General features: G+C 31.1%; 2 protein-coding genes across 7 annotated transcripts in view; one reads left to right on the top strand and one right to left on the bottom strand.

The window, feature by feature from the left end:
* The window catches only part of LOC106720897 (NPC intracellular cholesterol transporter 1), a 54,739-nt gene extending 45,418 nt beyond the window's left edge, over window positions 1-9,321 (top strand). For 2 of the 5 annotated variants that reach the window (XM_045681341.1, XM_045681336.1), the window contains 4 exons: window positions 155-250; window positions 1,237-1,431; window positions 2,002-2,089; window positions 3,698-3,951. In XM_045681341.1, the coding sequence (XP_045537297.1) occupies window positions 155-250; window positions 1,237-1,431; window positions 2,002-2,089; window positions 3,698-3,822 (504 nt within the window). In that variant the 3' untranslated portion in view covers window positions 3,823-3,951. Of the gene's footprint in view, window positions 1-154; window positions 251-1,236; window positions 1,432-2,001; window positions 2,090-3,697; window positions 3,952-5,843; window positions 6,174-8,614 lie in introns of those variants that run through there. The other 3 variants (XM_045681340.1, XM_045681339.1, XM_045681338.1) reach the window with 3 other exon arrangements.
* A 2,174-nt stretch (window positions 9,322-11,495) lies between these two features.
* Window positions 11,496-15,697, bottom strand: LOC106720964 (sarcoplasmic calcium-binding protein 1). Of its 2 annotated transcripts, none has more exons than XM_014515770.2 (4): window positions 15,549-15,697; window positions 14,126-14,304; window positions 13,090-13,323; window positions 11,496-11,937 (listed from the first exon to the last, which is right to left on the bottom strand). In XM_014515770.2, exons 1-4 carry the CDS (start codon window positions 15,598-15,600, stop codon window positions 11,815-11,817), a joined length of 588 nt encoding a protein of 195 aa, XP_014371256.2. In that variant the 5' UTR covers window positions 15,601-15,697; the 3' UTR covers window positions 11,496-11,814. The 2 variants fall into 2 exon arrangements, with proteins under 2 accessions (XP_014371256.2, XP_014371257.2); XM_014515771.2 differs by having other exon boundaries at window positions 14,138-14,304.
* Window positions 15,698-15,755: the final 58 nt, after the last annotated feature.

Here is a 15,755-nt window from a genome sequence, read left to right as displayed (position 1 = left end):
TCATTTTAAATACACTACTGTTTACGTAGGAGCCATCGATTTGTTAATTACTTTGATATTTTCAATAGTAAACGTAGTTTTTTTTCTTGTTTCTTAACTAAAAGTTATGAATAACTATTAATATTTCTAATCAAATTGTAATTTTTTCATCCAGGTTGTGGTGATAACTATAACAATGATAGTTGTGAACATCGGCGGGCTCATGTACTGGTGGGGGATCAGTCTCAATGCTGTCTCATTAGTCAACTTGGTGAGTAACACTATACTGTACTAACTGTGGCTTTCTGAGACCAAAATTACAGTTTGAAACAGTATTTCCCAAAGTGGGCGATAACTACCCCTTGGGGGCGTTTGAAACCTAGGAGGAGGCGATAAGAGGTCCAAAAAATGAGGGGCATTGAAATTATTTAAAGTAATGAAAGTGTGGTTTTTAAGTTTTAGGACTGAATAAAAATTAGGGGGCTTTGAAATATAATTGATTTTCAAAGGGTGCGGTATAAGAAATTAAGTATGACAATCACTGATTTAAAACATACTGTTATATCTGCTTTGTCAAAGATTTTCGTCTCAGAAATCCACTGTAAGTACATCATACTACGTCACAGCATCTATACATACAACTGAAACTAAAGAGTTTGTATAAACGCTTTAATTCTTAGAAATTATCAACTAGATTTGATACTTTTGGTTTTAACAATCAAATAATTTGTTAGCTTTATATAGTTAAGCTGTTTATATTGTGTTATGACTTAAATATGACGTTAAAATGTGTATCAAGTAAAATTTGAAGATACAAGATGAATATAAGTCTTTTTCTTCATCTAGGCAGTTCAAGGTGACGTATATAATGTAAGCGCGCATTTAGTATGTACCTAAAATTGTTTTCTGAGCCGCCAAGATATTTGAAAAAAAAAACAACGAGTATAATAATAATAAACTCATTTAATCCATACAGAAAGCAAACAATAATTGGAAAGTATAATAATCTAAAAACATAAAAACTCAAAAGTAACAGGCATGTACATATTATCAAGTATAAAAATCCAAGTTCCTATAAGTTTTGCAATGCTGAATGGACAAGGCCTTTTTTCTGCAAAAGCCTTAGTCATTGCGTCAGTTACAGCAGTAAATAATTGTTAATTTTCATACACATATAAGTGAAATAAGTTCTAAAAAAAAAGATGTATAATTAGGGATTTTGGTTGTGTTGTGATGTGACTATATTTTTTGTGTCAGGTGATGGCTGTGGGTATAGCGGTGGAGTTCTGCTCGCACTTGGTGCACAGCTTCAGCGTGTCGGCGGGAGGTTCTCGTGAGGAGCGCGCGGCCGCAGCACTCACACGTATGGGCTCCTCAGTGCTCTCCGGCATCACGCTCACCAAGTTCGGCGGCATCATCGTCCTCGCCACCGCCAAGAGCCAGATCTTCCAGGTAACATCCGACTTGAAGGATCAAATTGTATACTAGCACCATCAGAACACTTAGATATCCCCATCAAGGGTTAGGAGCCTACCGCAAGGCCAAGTGCGGGTTGACTTTACACATATCTTTGAATTTCTTCTCAGATATGTACATCATCACGATGTTTTCCTTCATAGTAAGAATGTCAGATAAATGTATATGTGTAAATTGAAAATCGACATCATAACACATTTGTATATGGCGGATTTCGAACCCAGGACCTGCAGATTGCTTAACCCCTGAGCCACCGACGTCCTTATGTATATTCGATTATGGGATTCGAACCCAAAACCAGGATTGCAAGTCAAGTGCTTAACCCCTGAACCACCGACGCTATATATGTTATAGTATATTGTATGTAATGTAATTTTATTTTCTACCAGCTGTCGGTTCCTTAATCCAAGTTCATTCCGGATAATGTCCTAAATGGTTGAACCAATTCTGACAGGACTTTTACTGAAAGTTAGCTCTTGTTTGAGGAAGAAACTTAGGCATTTATTTATTTATTTATTTCAACTATGAAAATTGTTTGTTGTACAGGTGTTCTACTTCCGAATGTACCTCGGCATTGTGCTGTTTGGTGCGGCGCATGGCCTCATCTTCCTGCCCGTCATGCTCAGCTATATCGGTGAGTTGTCTCATACCTCACACATCTCACGCACCTCACGCATCTCACATACCTCACACATCTCACGTACCTCACACACCTCACACACGTCACACACCTCACACACCTCACACACCTCGTGCACCTCACGCACCTCACACACCTCACACACCTCGTGCACCTCACGCACCTCACACACCTCACACACCTCACACACGTCACACACCTCACACACCTTACACACCTCACGTACCTCACGCACCTCAAGTACGTACCTCACGCACCTCACACACCTCACGGACCTCACACACCTCGTGCACCTCACACCGGCAATTGGTAACATGTAGCATATACAAAATCTATAGAGAGCTATTTATTTATTAAGTCGGTTACATTTCAAGTGAATTACAATTTTTACTTCACTGATATCATAGTATTTATTTTAGTTTTAACTAGCTGTCGCCCATGACTCCGTTTGTGCGTAAATAAAATAAAACATAATAAGTAGCCTATGTGATTCTTCCACACTATGTTCTATATCTGTGCCAAATTTCATCGAGATTCGTTGAGCCGTTCTTGAGATACCTTCAAACAAACATCCATCCATCCATCCATACATTCGCATTTATAATCTACGACAGTAAATATACAAATAATAAGACATAAAATAAATATTTAATTCATTAATTATTATTATTTTTTATTTAAACAAAAAGATGGAATATATATTTTTTTTTTAATATAGAAAACGCTTTCTTCAGAAAACATCTAGTTTTATCGCTATTCTTTAAACTACACAAATTTATTTAAAAATATTCAAAAAAACATTTGCATGCTTCTTATTTCTATATATTGTTTTGACTTTTTTTATTTTGTCGCCTTTTTTTCGTTTTTTTTTTTGCTTGTATGTTGGACCTTTGAATCAGAATTATTTTTTATAAATAGTGTTTTTATTTCTATTAATTTTGTAACAACTGTTTTTAATAATGTGAATTTTTTTAATGGACGTATTAAAGACAGTTCTTTTTCTTGTTTTTTTTGCGGTGAAGTAACAACTAATTGTCTAAATTTACTAACAAATTGTAGTTTTGGTAAGTCTTTTAATTTATGGCAAGATATTTTTTTTTTTTGTTTAAACAGCTTAATTTACTTTATTTTCGCTTTTATGTCGAACTAACATATAGTTTTCTATGAAAAAAAATCTAAAATGATATATTAACAAAAAATAATGTACTGCTTACACTATAATAGATGCTTTCAAATAGTGGTTCCCGAGTATATTTTATTTTAAATATACTTAAATGAACTCTTAAATCTTCGTTCTAGTAAGTGGAAATTGAGAGATACTATAGAACTGAAATTGACGAAGTTCGGTCTAAAATTTGAGGTGTTTTTTCCTATGCAGATGTCTTATGCTTTAATTCATTATAACAAATTTAAACATATAACAGTCTTAAAACGGTTTTTGTGCAAAAAAAGACAAAAAAAAAATATTTAAAAAAAAAAATTTTTTTTTTAATTTTTTTTTCTTTATTCTTTTCTTTTAATAATTTGGCAACCGCTATTTGCTTTGCACGTGTTTAACATTGTACGTGTACAGGCAGGCAGGTAACGTAATGCCTTTTCCAGGGTCGCCGATCAACAAACAGAAGTTGGCGAAGCAGCTGCTGCGCGGCAAAGAGCTGGGCGTCGCGGAGACTTCACTCACGAGAGTAAGCGGCGAGACATACACACAGTATAACTTTGACTGCTAGCTTACAGCGGACGAGAATCGACTTTGTTGTCATACTGTTAAGATTCATTATTGTGTAACACCATCCGAAGTGTATACACTAGTTTTTTATTTAAAGATGATAGATTTTTTATAATCAACACCAAAAGACTTTAACTTTTATGAGTGTTGGGTTATTTTATATTTTTTTCTATTTTAACACGTTACTTGCTACATTATTTTTCGGATGTAAGTAAACTACCAAAGCGAGTCGGCAGTGAACGTGTTAGTATTTAATTATAAAAAAATTTGTCAATATAATGTCGCGTGTCAATACATTTTGTATGTAATTTTTCGTAGATTTTTTAATATTTTTTTCTTTACTTTGGATGGTTGCACACATTTTTTGAACATTGTCTACTCTCGTATCGCTTACTAACGGTTTCGGGCTATATGTAAAGTTTAAAGGTGGTTTGCAGTTAAACGAAAAAAAAATATTTTTTTTTTGTTCTTTGTACACTGCCTTTAGTGTTCGAAACTTTAAAAGTTTCCATCTCAATTGATATGGTGAAATGCATTTATTTATTGTTAATGAGTTCAGAAATTTGTAATTTATATCGAAAAAAAAATTTCGATTTTTTTTTTACAAATTTCTGATCCATGGGTCTGGTTGACCATTGAATGGTCTGTGACAGAATACGGAATATGATTTTTTTCTTTTAATATCTCATTTGCATGTATGTATGTATATGTTAGATGTATTGACACTAGCCATTCCTATTTTATTCGAATTTATTTAATTTTTTTTTTGTTGTCGGCTTTGGGCGCCACCGCCTTTTTATTTGCACATTTATTTCACAATAACACTGATACTTAATTGTTAGTACTTAATTGTATATGGCAACACCAAAAAAATCTGTATTTTTTTTTACCCCTGTTGAATTTTTTGAGGTGCGCGCAAATACGAAAAAAAAGTGTTTTTTTTGTGAGTATTTTTTGAAGTAATGTTAATTATTTTTTGTCATTAATTTTGAATATTATGCTTAAATGTTAGTAGATTTTCGAATAACTTTTTTTTTTTTTGGAAAAAGCGTGCGTAATATTCGGATACATTTTGATTGAATGTATTTTATTGTGTAAATGTATGGAGTGAATGTTATTGTTATTTATAAATTAAATATTTTCCTTTCATTTTAATGTAATTTATTTTTTGCTTAATTATTTTTACAATTACCTTTTTAATTTGGCTAAAATATCGCCAATTTGAATTGATTTAAATAAAAAATAATAAATTTTTAAATAGTTTTAAATTAAATATTCACAGCCTTTTAATATTTATTTGCTATAAACAGCTTATTTTTGTTTTTACACTTTTTGACACAAAAATTAGACAAAAATATTTTTCGATTTTTATCTTTTATATAACTTTAATGATTTTATAATAGTCGTAATTAAAAAAATGATATGAAATATTTTTTTTTGTATATTTTTTGTGTCAAATAATAAAGACGCCTCGAAACTAAGACTGCTTTAAATTTTTTCGTAAATAAGAGATTTTAAAAGAGATTATATATTGATAAAATCTGGTAACATTTGAAATTATTTTTATTGGAAGTACTTATTATTTTAACAATAAACAAACTTATGAAAAGTTGTGACAATTTTTTTTACATAAATTATATAAAAAGGCATATAATTTTTATTTACATTTTTTTTTATTTTTGAGGTTATGAAAACTATCCATATTCATATCATAAATATGTCTTTAATTAATAAAAAAGACATTAAATTTGCGATATATGGAAATTAAATAATTGGATTTTTTTTTTAAATAAAATTCAGTATTATTTTTTTTTGTATTTATTTCGAGCATTCTAAGTGGCGATGGCGGATGGGCTGTATTTATACTTGATGTCGCACATGTATTAATTTATTTTCAAACTAACAATGGGATATCTCTTCCAATATAACTAAAGTGGTGTTGGCAACACTGACTCTTTCTATGTCTCTATCTCTCTCCCATTTAGTTGATTTTGTATGACAATTAAGTTGTATAATTTACAGGTACATCTGTAAAGGCCATGGGATTAAATAAAGGAACAAATTAATTTATTCTAGGGGTAATTAATGTCCGGTTTCTTGATTTAGTTTAATGTTTAGGGGCATTTTGTAGAAAGCCTCCCATGTTCCTAGTGATTTTAGGAGTTTTTAATACTAGATAATTGTGTATTTAATATTATATTTCAACACTAAGGAATCTCCATTACTTAAAGTTAGTACTTACTCTGTGGGATCTTTTCCAAAGTGGTATATTTGTAATAGCTTATTGCGTATTTGTAATTGAAATAAAATATTTTTTTTCGACCAATTCTTTTTGTTTTATTTTTTAATTTTAGCAACTGCTTGGCACTAATTGTTGCCAGTTTTTTTTTGCATGCCTGCCATAAAAACCGCCATTTTTAATGAGCACTCGTTTTTTGACAGTTATTTTTTTTTAATTCATTTGTGAGTACAAAGGTCCAATATACATAATGCCAACCGAGCAGTTTGTTAGTGAATAAGTTTTTACTAAATTTGTATTTTTCTTCTCTTTGGATCAAAAAGGAGCTTCTGTGCGCAAGTCAAAACAACGTAAGAAATATTATTTATTCAGAAAAAACAGCATTAATAATACAGACTTAAAAAAAGCTTTGCAAATAATTAAAAAAAAATCACAAGGGTAGTTCATAGTAATACACTCATAGCCATTTTGTGATAGTTTTTCTTGCTTGAAATAAACTCCGCTGACAACAATTCTCTAAGAATTGCAATGTGAGAAATATTTAAGTCTTTGATATTAGTTCCTGTCGTATTTTACATTTTTTATAAGGACTGAACTTTGATAAAACCGCCACAGAAAAATAGTTATAATTAACTAAAGCTTGCTATTGCAAGTAATTTTTTAAATAATCTGAAAACAAAAACAAGAAACTCAAATGTAATCAAATGGTTTTCTGAGACCAAAATCTTCGATTAAAAAAGTTTTTCCCAAAGTGGGCGATAACGCCCCCTTGGGGGCGTTTGAAACCTAGGAGGGGGCGATAAGGGGCCCAAAAAATGGGGGGCATTGAAATTAATTAAAGTAATGAAATTGTGGTTTTTAAGTTTTAGAGCTGAATAAAAATTAGAGGGCTCTGAAATATAATTGATTTTCAAAGGGGGCGGTGAAAGAAAATAAGTTTGACAATCACTGGTTTAAAACATATCGGCATCTGTCATTATCTTTGAAAACAAAACTAACAATATTTTTTCAACGGATAATTTGGTCTCAGAAACTCACAGTTAGTTTTGTTTGGAAAATAATTCATATCACTTTAAACCAGTCATCAAAATCACTGGCTTAAAAAAGACAATCACAAAGGTATGTATTTTAATTAAAAAAAAATTAAGCCTTTCAGTAATCACAAGCAAAAATACTTTTTAATCTAAATTATAGGACGTAAGAATAAATTAGAAAATAAAAATGAATATTAATAAAAAAGATAACTTCCATGATACATAAATAAAATAACGTCATAATATTGGGAACAAATATCAAAGTCACTTGAAAATATTCTTGTGCAGGTTTTTCGGTTATAAAAAAAAATAATTTAACACAACACCCAGGTTAAATGTACACACTGCTTGTAGAGTGAACACGATCTTAATTACGAATATTGTGCAATGAACACAAACCGCAGTCTTATCTCTTAACCACTTCGTTATTATGACGCATTTGCACTAATAGGAATATTCTACTGATTGTTTGAATGTTTGAGAATAGAGTTATAGATTAAATTTATTTTTAATTCGTTTGTAACAGTTGTTAGTAGCCAGTGTTTGGGAATTTGAAGAAGTAAAAGTTATGTTTTGTGTTGCCAAACGAAAAATAATTAGCACAATTTTAGATACAATTACGAGTAGGTATTGTACAAATAAAATTTAGATTTACTGGTAGGTTTGAGTTAAGTGAACTACTTACATAATGTACTCGTAGTATGTGATTATTATGTAATTTTGAATTTATGTTCCCATATTTGTAATTAAAAATGTTTTATTCATAACGCACTGCGCACGCGCATACGGGTGCTAAGCTATAGTAAGGTGATATCGATCATTTCCTGTAAGCGATATACAAACATTTAACAGATAGAGTACAAGGTAACACTTATGGATAACGATAACATTTATAACTTGACTGTAAAGTACTTATAGTTACCATTTATTATCTTAGTGAAATACCTCTTTATGTGACTAGAGTAATAGCGTTTACAAAGTATCTATTTCAGAGTTAAACAGTAACTCATAATTATTATTTTGACTGTCAATAACTTAAAAAAAAAAGTTTAATGTGCTTTTGCTTTTAAATTTAGACCGCATTTGTATTATTCTATGTACCATTGCTTTAGTAATTTTCATTTCTTCCATTGTTGCATGCGTAAATTGAATTTGAAATTGTACATCTGTCAAAATAATAACATAGTGTGTAGTACATTTTTGTGTTTTAAAATTGCTCCAAATGTATATAACACGCCGAAAGAGCGATACATGCATGCTCAAGGGACAGGAACTAAAGCATTTATCCTCAAAGTGATCTAGGACCCCCTGGTTTCTACGGGAGCGCCGGCGGTTGTGTGCGATGACGAGAAATAAAGATAAGCTTTATAAGTTAAATATGAATTATACTAGTAGGGGATTCACCGAAAATAGTAAAATTTTAAAAGGGGGTCTGCAAGAAAAGAATGTCTCTAATCACGAATGACTGGGGGTCGTAGTATGAATATCGTTATTGTTATACTTGCGTTGGTTGTTTGTAGGCATAACCCGTCGTCGGGGACGCTGGCGGGTGTCAGGACGCGGCCGCGCCTACGGCAGTCTAGACAACCAGCCGGAGCCCCACGCCTCCAGCTCAGAGCCCCTCACCAACGAGATGTAGCGCCATCTATCGTAAGACCTTGCGATCGCGATTCGTAATCACATTGTCCATCCAATATACGAGTAGTTCGCACATCTTCTTGATACTTGCAAAGAACTTTGTCAAATGCAATTTATGTATTATAATTCGTTTTTAAAAATTAGCATAAATAGTGTTTTGGATAAAAGATTGTTAGTAATGATGTAAATTCGAATGTAACGAAATGATTTGTACTTTAAGAACAACGAAATGATACGAGCAACGTACTTACTTATAGAATGCAAATAAGCAGAGTTATGAAAAGATTTTACTATAAGCTTTGTTATATCTAAGGTACATTATCTAAAGAATTAAGAAATAAGATATTATTTAAATTGTATTAGCATATTGAGGTGAAAAGAGGATTACGAATCGCGACATTAGTGAAAACAAGAAACTAAAAGCAAGTGGACAATGTGGTATTGGCAGCAACACAGCTAGTGGACTGTTACGGTGTAGTGTAGTTTATTGTGGTAATTGACTTGTTTGTCTCGTTTCAAACATTTAAGGTTACAAGCTTAAAAAATTAAAAGTATTATAAGATGGTTGATCTTTATAGAAAAATTCCCGTTCCGATCAAAAATTTCTCTAAATAAGTTTTTGTCTTCCACATTTTTGTTCACTAGACCAAAGACATACAATTATTATAGTCTTTGATAATTATTCCATATTTTAATACTTGTTTATTATTAGATGTGATATTATAAACTAAAGTCTCGAACTAGTTTCTTAATTTTTTTTTTTTTTATCAGATGAATTATTTTAATGTCAATTGTCTAAAAAATAATAAAATTCGGTAATTTTAATGTAAAAGTATCAAACACAATCAATCGAATTACAAAAATTGCCCCATTAAAATGACGACTATTCGATTGTAGGAGTTTCTTTATTTCTATAGAATAAAGTTTAAATGTATTATTGAAATGAACCTAATAATTTATTAATAAAAGTAATTAAATTATTTGTGATAAATATATAACAGAAAACAATATCGTGATTAAGAATTTCGATATTGTTGATGTAACACAAATATATAAAGAGATAAAAATCTAAGGAAACGAGAGTAAAGTAATAAGAGTTTTTTGAAAATACCCTTCTTTACAAAAGAAATTGTTATACGATTTCAGTTAAACTATCAAATTACTAGTATGTTTAACTTGTCTTTTCTCGCTGGAAATATTTATACGACGTGAATTTAAATTTCTAGAGTAAATATCATCGTAGTAACTACATATAGTTGTATATTTGAGGCTTGTAGATAAACTTTAATAATACTAGTAGTATATTTACGCTTTTGTGAAATATTTATATATTTTTTAATAGTTAATTTTATTTTAAAAGGAAAAAAACCGTTTATAATCTTGTTTTTAACAGATGTAACTGGTTACAATATTCGACTTCAAGTGGACCAATTTTTTTTTCTTATAATATTTTTTACAATACGAGTATTTATGAAATGTTAGTCATTGAATTTAAAAGTTTATGCTTTATAGTGATTTGGTATTTGTCGATGAAAAAAAAAACAAAATTAGGAAAAAACTAATTTGAAATATTTAAAACTAACTTTAAAAAATTCTTGTAAAGAAAATTAAATATATGCGATGATACCAAAAAATTGTATTTGAAGTAAAAAAAATCTTGTAAACAGGATTACTTACTGAAATGTATGCAGTAGTAAAACAATTAAATGTTTAAAAATTTTATTTGAATAACCTGGCAACATCATTTATAAGGTTTTTTTGGCAGGGCCTTTCAAATGTCAATTTACGCATTAAACATTTTTTATAGTAGAGTTTTGTCGAAAAATCTAGATTCTTTTTAACGTTGTTTTTCATATCAAAAACTAGTTTACTTTAATATAATAATCTAATATCCACATCTTCAACGAAAAGAAAAAAACATATTCGGTATCGTTGCACATTTAGTTACGTTATTGTTGGTGACATTGAAAAAATATGTTCTCAAAAGGAATATAAGTGATGACAAGTGACACGACAATGGATTTCGGTTAAAATATAACGTAACTTGAAGTGCTAAAGTACCAAATCAAAGATTTAAATTAATAATATAGCTTTGTACGATTTGGCAAATTTTTCTACGCATGACTACACTTTAACAGGAACTATTTTTAGATAATGTATATATTAATCACGTTTTGTATAAATTTTTTTGTTATTATGTAGAAAAAATAATGTAGTATTTACTTATGAAATATAAATAAAAATATAGTATAACATGGTTAATTTAGTAATTAACCAAGTTATTGTTTAGTAAATTCGTAATATAATAAAAGGCGGCCATCTTGAAATTGACAAAGAATATTTACTCACAATGCGATTCCATTTAAAAATGGTTTGGTTTAAAATTAAAATAAACTAAGGTAAATTGTAATCATGTTAATATTAATTAAATTTATATACCAACTAACCACTTTGACGTTTTATATCAAATAGTAATTTGTATATTTGCTATTTACTCTGTATATAAAGTGTTTATTGTTCTTTCAATAAATTCTGTGTAATTGTGTTTTAAATAAATAAATAAAATAATATACTGTGTGTTTAAATAAAATAAAAAAGAAACAAAAATTGTTGAACAAAATTTTATTTCAACATAGAGAAAAAATAATTTTATTTTATAACAAAAAAAAATATCATAAAATATTTTTATCTGTACCACAGATGAAATATTGACAAAAGTCACAGTATTTATTATTAACAGACTATATTTAAATCTCAATAAAATTAGGACAATACAATAACTGATACCTTAAGACAAGATTAAAAGTACTTGAGTACAATTAAAAAATTATTTTCTTTAAACAATGCTACATTATAACAACCAACAGGGACATCAGGTGAGGTCCATATTAAAAGAATTTCTGTAACTTTTGACAGTTAACCTCAAAAACCCTGATTTCGTAACGAGACGAGATAACTGAAAATGCTTAACCGAAGTAGATTAAATAACACATTATAAACGAAATAATAATCTTATATATGTCTGACCGGAGTAAGTTTTATCACTGAAAATCACCTCATTTACACACACGGCTATAGTTGGCTATAGTTCTAGAGGTCCGAACAAATGTTTCGCCGGACAGTCCTCGCTCTGGTCACCAAGGAACTGGGCAAATAATTCTTGATACCGCGACAGGGTAATACCTCCTCTTCTACGGTCGTCATCCTAAAACATGGTACAGTTTTAAGCAAACTTTATGACGGTCTTTCCTTGACCTCTATCCACATTTGGTTCGCCTGACAACCATCAAGGTAGATATGTGATGTAATTTAATTATTATATAAGAATTTATATTGTGCATTTAAGATATATGCGATTAGATACAAAACATTGTGTATAATAATATTATGATATGTTGAAAGTGAGATGAAAATAGAGCGGGCGTGTTCCCCGGCACACGCGACCAGCGTACCGTGATCCGCGCACCAGTTGGCCACTCGCCAGGGGAAAGCTCTTATAACAAGATCATTCATCTTGTTGCATAATTATATTTCGACTACGCTATTCGTGATGATGAGAAAAATCTTTATATCTTAGCTATTTCTGAAAATTTTTAAAACAAAACATCTTTAAAAAAGTTGCTGTAATCTGAGTTATGTACAAAAATGTTTCTGAGTCAGGAAAGGAAAGGTCAGGTCTTAAACTCTGAGCGTCTGTGGCCCAGTATTTATGCACTTAACCTGTTATCTACAGGTCCTAAGTTCGAATCTCGCCATGTACCAATGTGTTTTTTTTTCGGTTTTCTTTCGGTTCGGTAGTTGACTATGCCCTTGTCACCCCTAATTAGGGTAGGCTCCGAGCCCATCAGTGGGGACGTAATTGTTTAATATTTAAAAGAATAATAACAATAGCAAATTGGTCCTTCGAACATAAGTTTGGCATCCAACACTAATCAAATTGCTTTAGAAACAAGATATTTATAGCCTAACCTCTAGTTGTCTAGACGCAATATTTACTGGCTCGAATAACTTTAATTGAAACCGATCATTAAACGGTCTAATTACCTTAACATAAATCTACGTGACATCTTGCCAAAATTAATTATCAAAATTGCAGAAACTACGTTTTGCTTCAAGAGGAATTTCTTTAAATAATTATCACTTGTAGATAAATAAAATGTAGTTTTATACATATAATATTTATTTAACAACGCACCTTAAACAATGTCACAGGAAATAAGGATTTCTAACACATTAAATTAGTTTTTAAACTGACTTTTTCGGACTACCCACACTATAGAAATAACGGCCGCACAACTATTAGACACTAATACTATGAAAATATATGATAATAGCAATAAATTAAATAATAACTTACATTTAATAAGGAATAGAACGCCTCATCAATAATCTTGATATCCTCAAGGACCATCCTCTGCACACAGTCGTATCTGTATTCTTCTAAAGCCAAAACACCGTCACTGTTCAAGTCTATCATTCTAAAATTCGATTCTATAAATGCCTTCATAGCCTGTGGGAAGTCTTCATACTTTCTGCCTACACAACAGTTCATAACTGCCTGTTTGAACTCATCCACTGTTATTATACCGTCCTAGAAAAAATAAACTGTCAAACAAAGATGGCGGATGAGATGACATTTGAAGCAAAAGCGTGCGCTTTGGCTGCAGCGTGTTTTTAAAGCGCTAAAACTAAAAGCAATGTTTAATTTATTATTATTACTTAAATTAAATCATGTAGCAATTTTGTTTCATTTTTAAATCAAAGAATATTGTATATTGGAGAGTGTATTGACTTGTTGTGGGTATTTTGTGTGTTTGTAATGTCGAATAATGTAATGTAATATACCCACCATTTACATGCTTCTAGCATACACTAACAATGCATCTACGATTACATTCACATTTGCAGGCCTATCTACGTCAAAAGGGATACAAGCCAGCTATTACATAATTGAATTAAGTCAAAAAATCATAGCCTAATTATATGAGTACTATCACCATTTGACTATTCCGTCTGGAATTTACTCTGTTTTTTTTTTCTTTACAAATATTTATTTTACTCCAAGAACAAAGCAGATATTTTATGTGTCAGTCTTACCCAAAACTGTTTCTACCGAGAGTTACATACTTCATAGGATTATAACAAAATAACGGGTCTACAAACATCTAGTTATCATCAACCTGCCCTTATCCCTATGGAGGATCAGCACAGTATGTACTACTCCTCCATACATCTCTATCAGACGTCATATCTGAATTTACCATCTTCTTACGCATATAATCTATGAATATCTAGTCTTTGATATAAATCTGATTAAAATTAAAGTCTTGTATCCCTTTGCATGCATTGCGTTGCGTACACTGCGGTAGAGTATGTGGGATGTGATAACCGACATAGTCTGGCACCTTGTCGAAGTCCGCGAGCTGCGCGATCTCCTCCCACAGGCTGAGCATGATGTGCCGGTAGCGCTGCAGCCGTGCGCCGCTACACTCCCCACGTCCCTCCAGCACGCACGACCGCAGCGCCAAGCAGTGGAAGTCGTGAGCGTCCAAGTAACCGTTGCAGTCGATATCTGGAATATAAACAGACATTCAGTACACTATTAGACTGTAAGTAGCCAAGTCTGTACTGTACTGTGCAAGTCAATATTAATTAACAGCACAGGTCAAGTCCACTCTATATCTGTCATGTTGTAACCTTAACGTAATTTGGCCGCTGCGCGTGAACAATACAAATTGATAGCTCATTATGTTCTATGCCAAAATATAAATTATTATAATCTATGACCATAGATATAAATGAATGTGGTAGAGGCGAAAAAGGTATTCTATGCTGCCTGAAAGTCCCATCAGTAGCCTAAAAATTAAACACATAAATAAATCAAATTAGTACTAATAAAGCCAAATATTTAACATACATGAAACGTGTTCGAAAGCTTAAAATTTTCGACGTCGGAAAATAAGTAGTAAGCGTGGAATTTTGTTGAAATACATAAATTCATCCCACGTTTTAATTCAAACACGTGCGTGTGTTTAGATGATCAGTGAATTTAATATATTTAGAGTTGACGTGAATGCGTTTAGTTTATACGAAAATTCAGATGAAATGTCAGCTATGTGGATACTGCACTGCTGACGCAACAGATAAACGCAACATTCTAAATTATATTTCGAGAGCAAGAATCATTTAACATCTGTACGTTTTATTGCAGTCAAATTATTTGCTTTTTTATACCCTTTGAAGTCGTGATAAAAAGAAAAAATACTGTTAGTGTACGTTTTTAAAGTCTGTCTCAAACTTAGAATGGTGCCAATTGAATTAAATTCAACATTAACAGTAAAAGTCATTGTGCTCTCGTGAGTACATACGTGTACTAAACACTATACAAAATTTTTGGCGCAGATGAATTAAATAGCTGGAGTTTCTTCAAAAGATTTTGTTATAAAAATATACGAAATAAAATATACTAAGTTACAACAGTTTTGTAGATACACAAATGTAAATTAAATAGCGAATTTATCGAAAGAGAGACGAAAATTTAGACACGACAATTTAGTTTTGTGCCTCGTAACTAGATGTCGAAGATTCCATTCTTGGTACGATTATGCACATTTTAATTTCGTGTTTGATCTACTAAATTCAAAAATATATTGATACCCATTTCATAAAGATTACACCTTTATCTTTCTATTTAGACCACAGATTAAGAATTATGTTCGATATAATTTTGTATACTAAAAAAAATAATTATTAAGATTTTAGAAATAATTACGAATATATTTAAATGAGCAAGATAAGCATATTAAGGGTACTCACCATATAAATATCTCACAACAAAAGCAACACGGTTATCCCACGAAGAAGTCATTCTGATTATTTATTTACCACCAATAAGTCTTTGTGAATAATTAGTTATTTAAAATAGGGATCAGTCGACTGATCGGCGGGACGCGCCGATGTTTGCGCGGCAACTGTTTGAGAAAGAGCGGTAAGTGTATCGATATTTTTAAACTTTAATATATC

This window comes from Papilio machaon, chromosome 15 (genome assembly GCF_912999745.1).
Source record: "Papilio machaon chromosome 15, ilPapMach1.1, whole genome shotgun sequence".
Lineage (NCBI taxonomy): Eukaryota > Metazoa > Arthropoda > Insecta > Lepidoptera > Papilionidae > Papilio > Papilio machaon.
The sequence above is the reverse complement of the archived record's forward strand: the minus strand, read 5'-3'. Positions and strand labels throughout refer to the sequence as shown.

Excerpts from the sequence above, each read along its gene's own strand:
- LOC106720964 (XM_014515770.2), bottom strand. The coding sequence starts at position 15,600 with ATGACTTCTTCGTGGGATAACCGTGTTGCTTTTGTTGTGAGATATTTA. Across the intron at positions 14,305-15,548 it reads TGTTGTGAGATATTTATATG|ATATCGACTGCAACGGTTAC; the intron begins GTGAGTACCCTT and ends TTTATATTCCAG. Across the intron at positions 11,938-13,089 it reads CGTTCTATTCCTTATTAAAT|GATGACGACCGTAGAAGAGG; the intron begins GTAAGTTATTAT and ends ACCATGTTTTAG.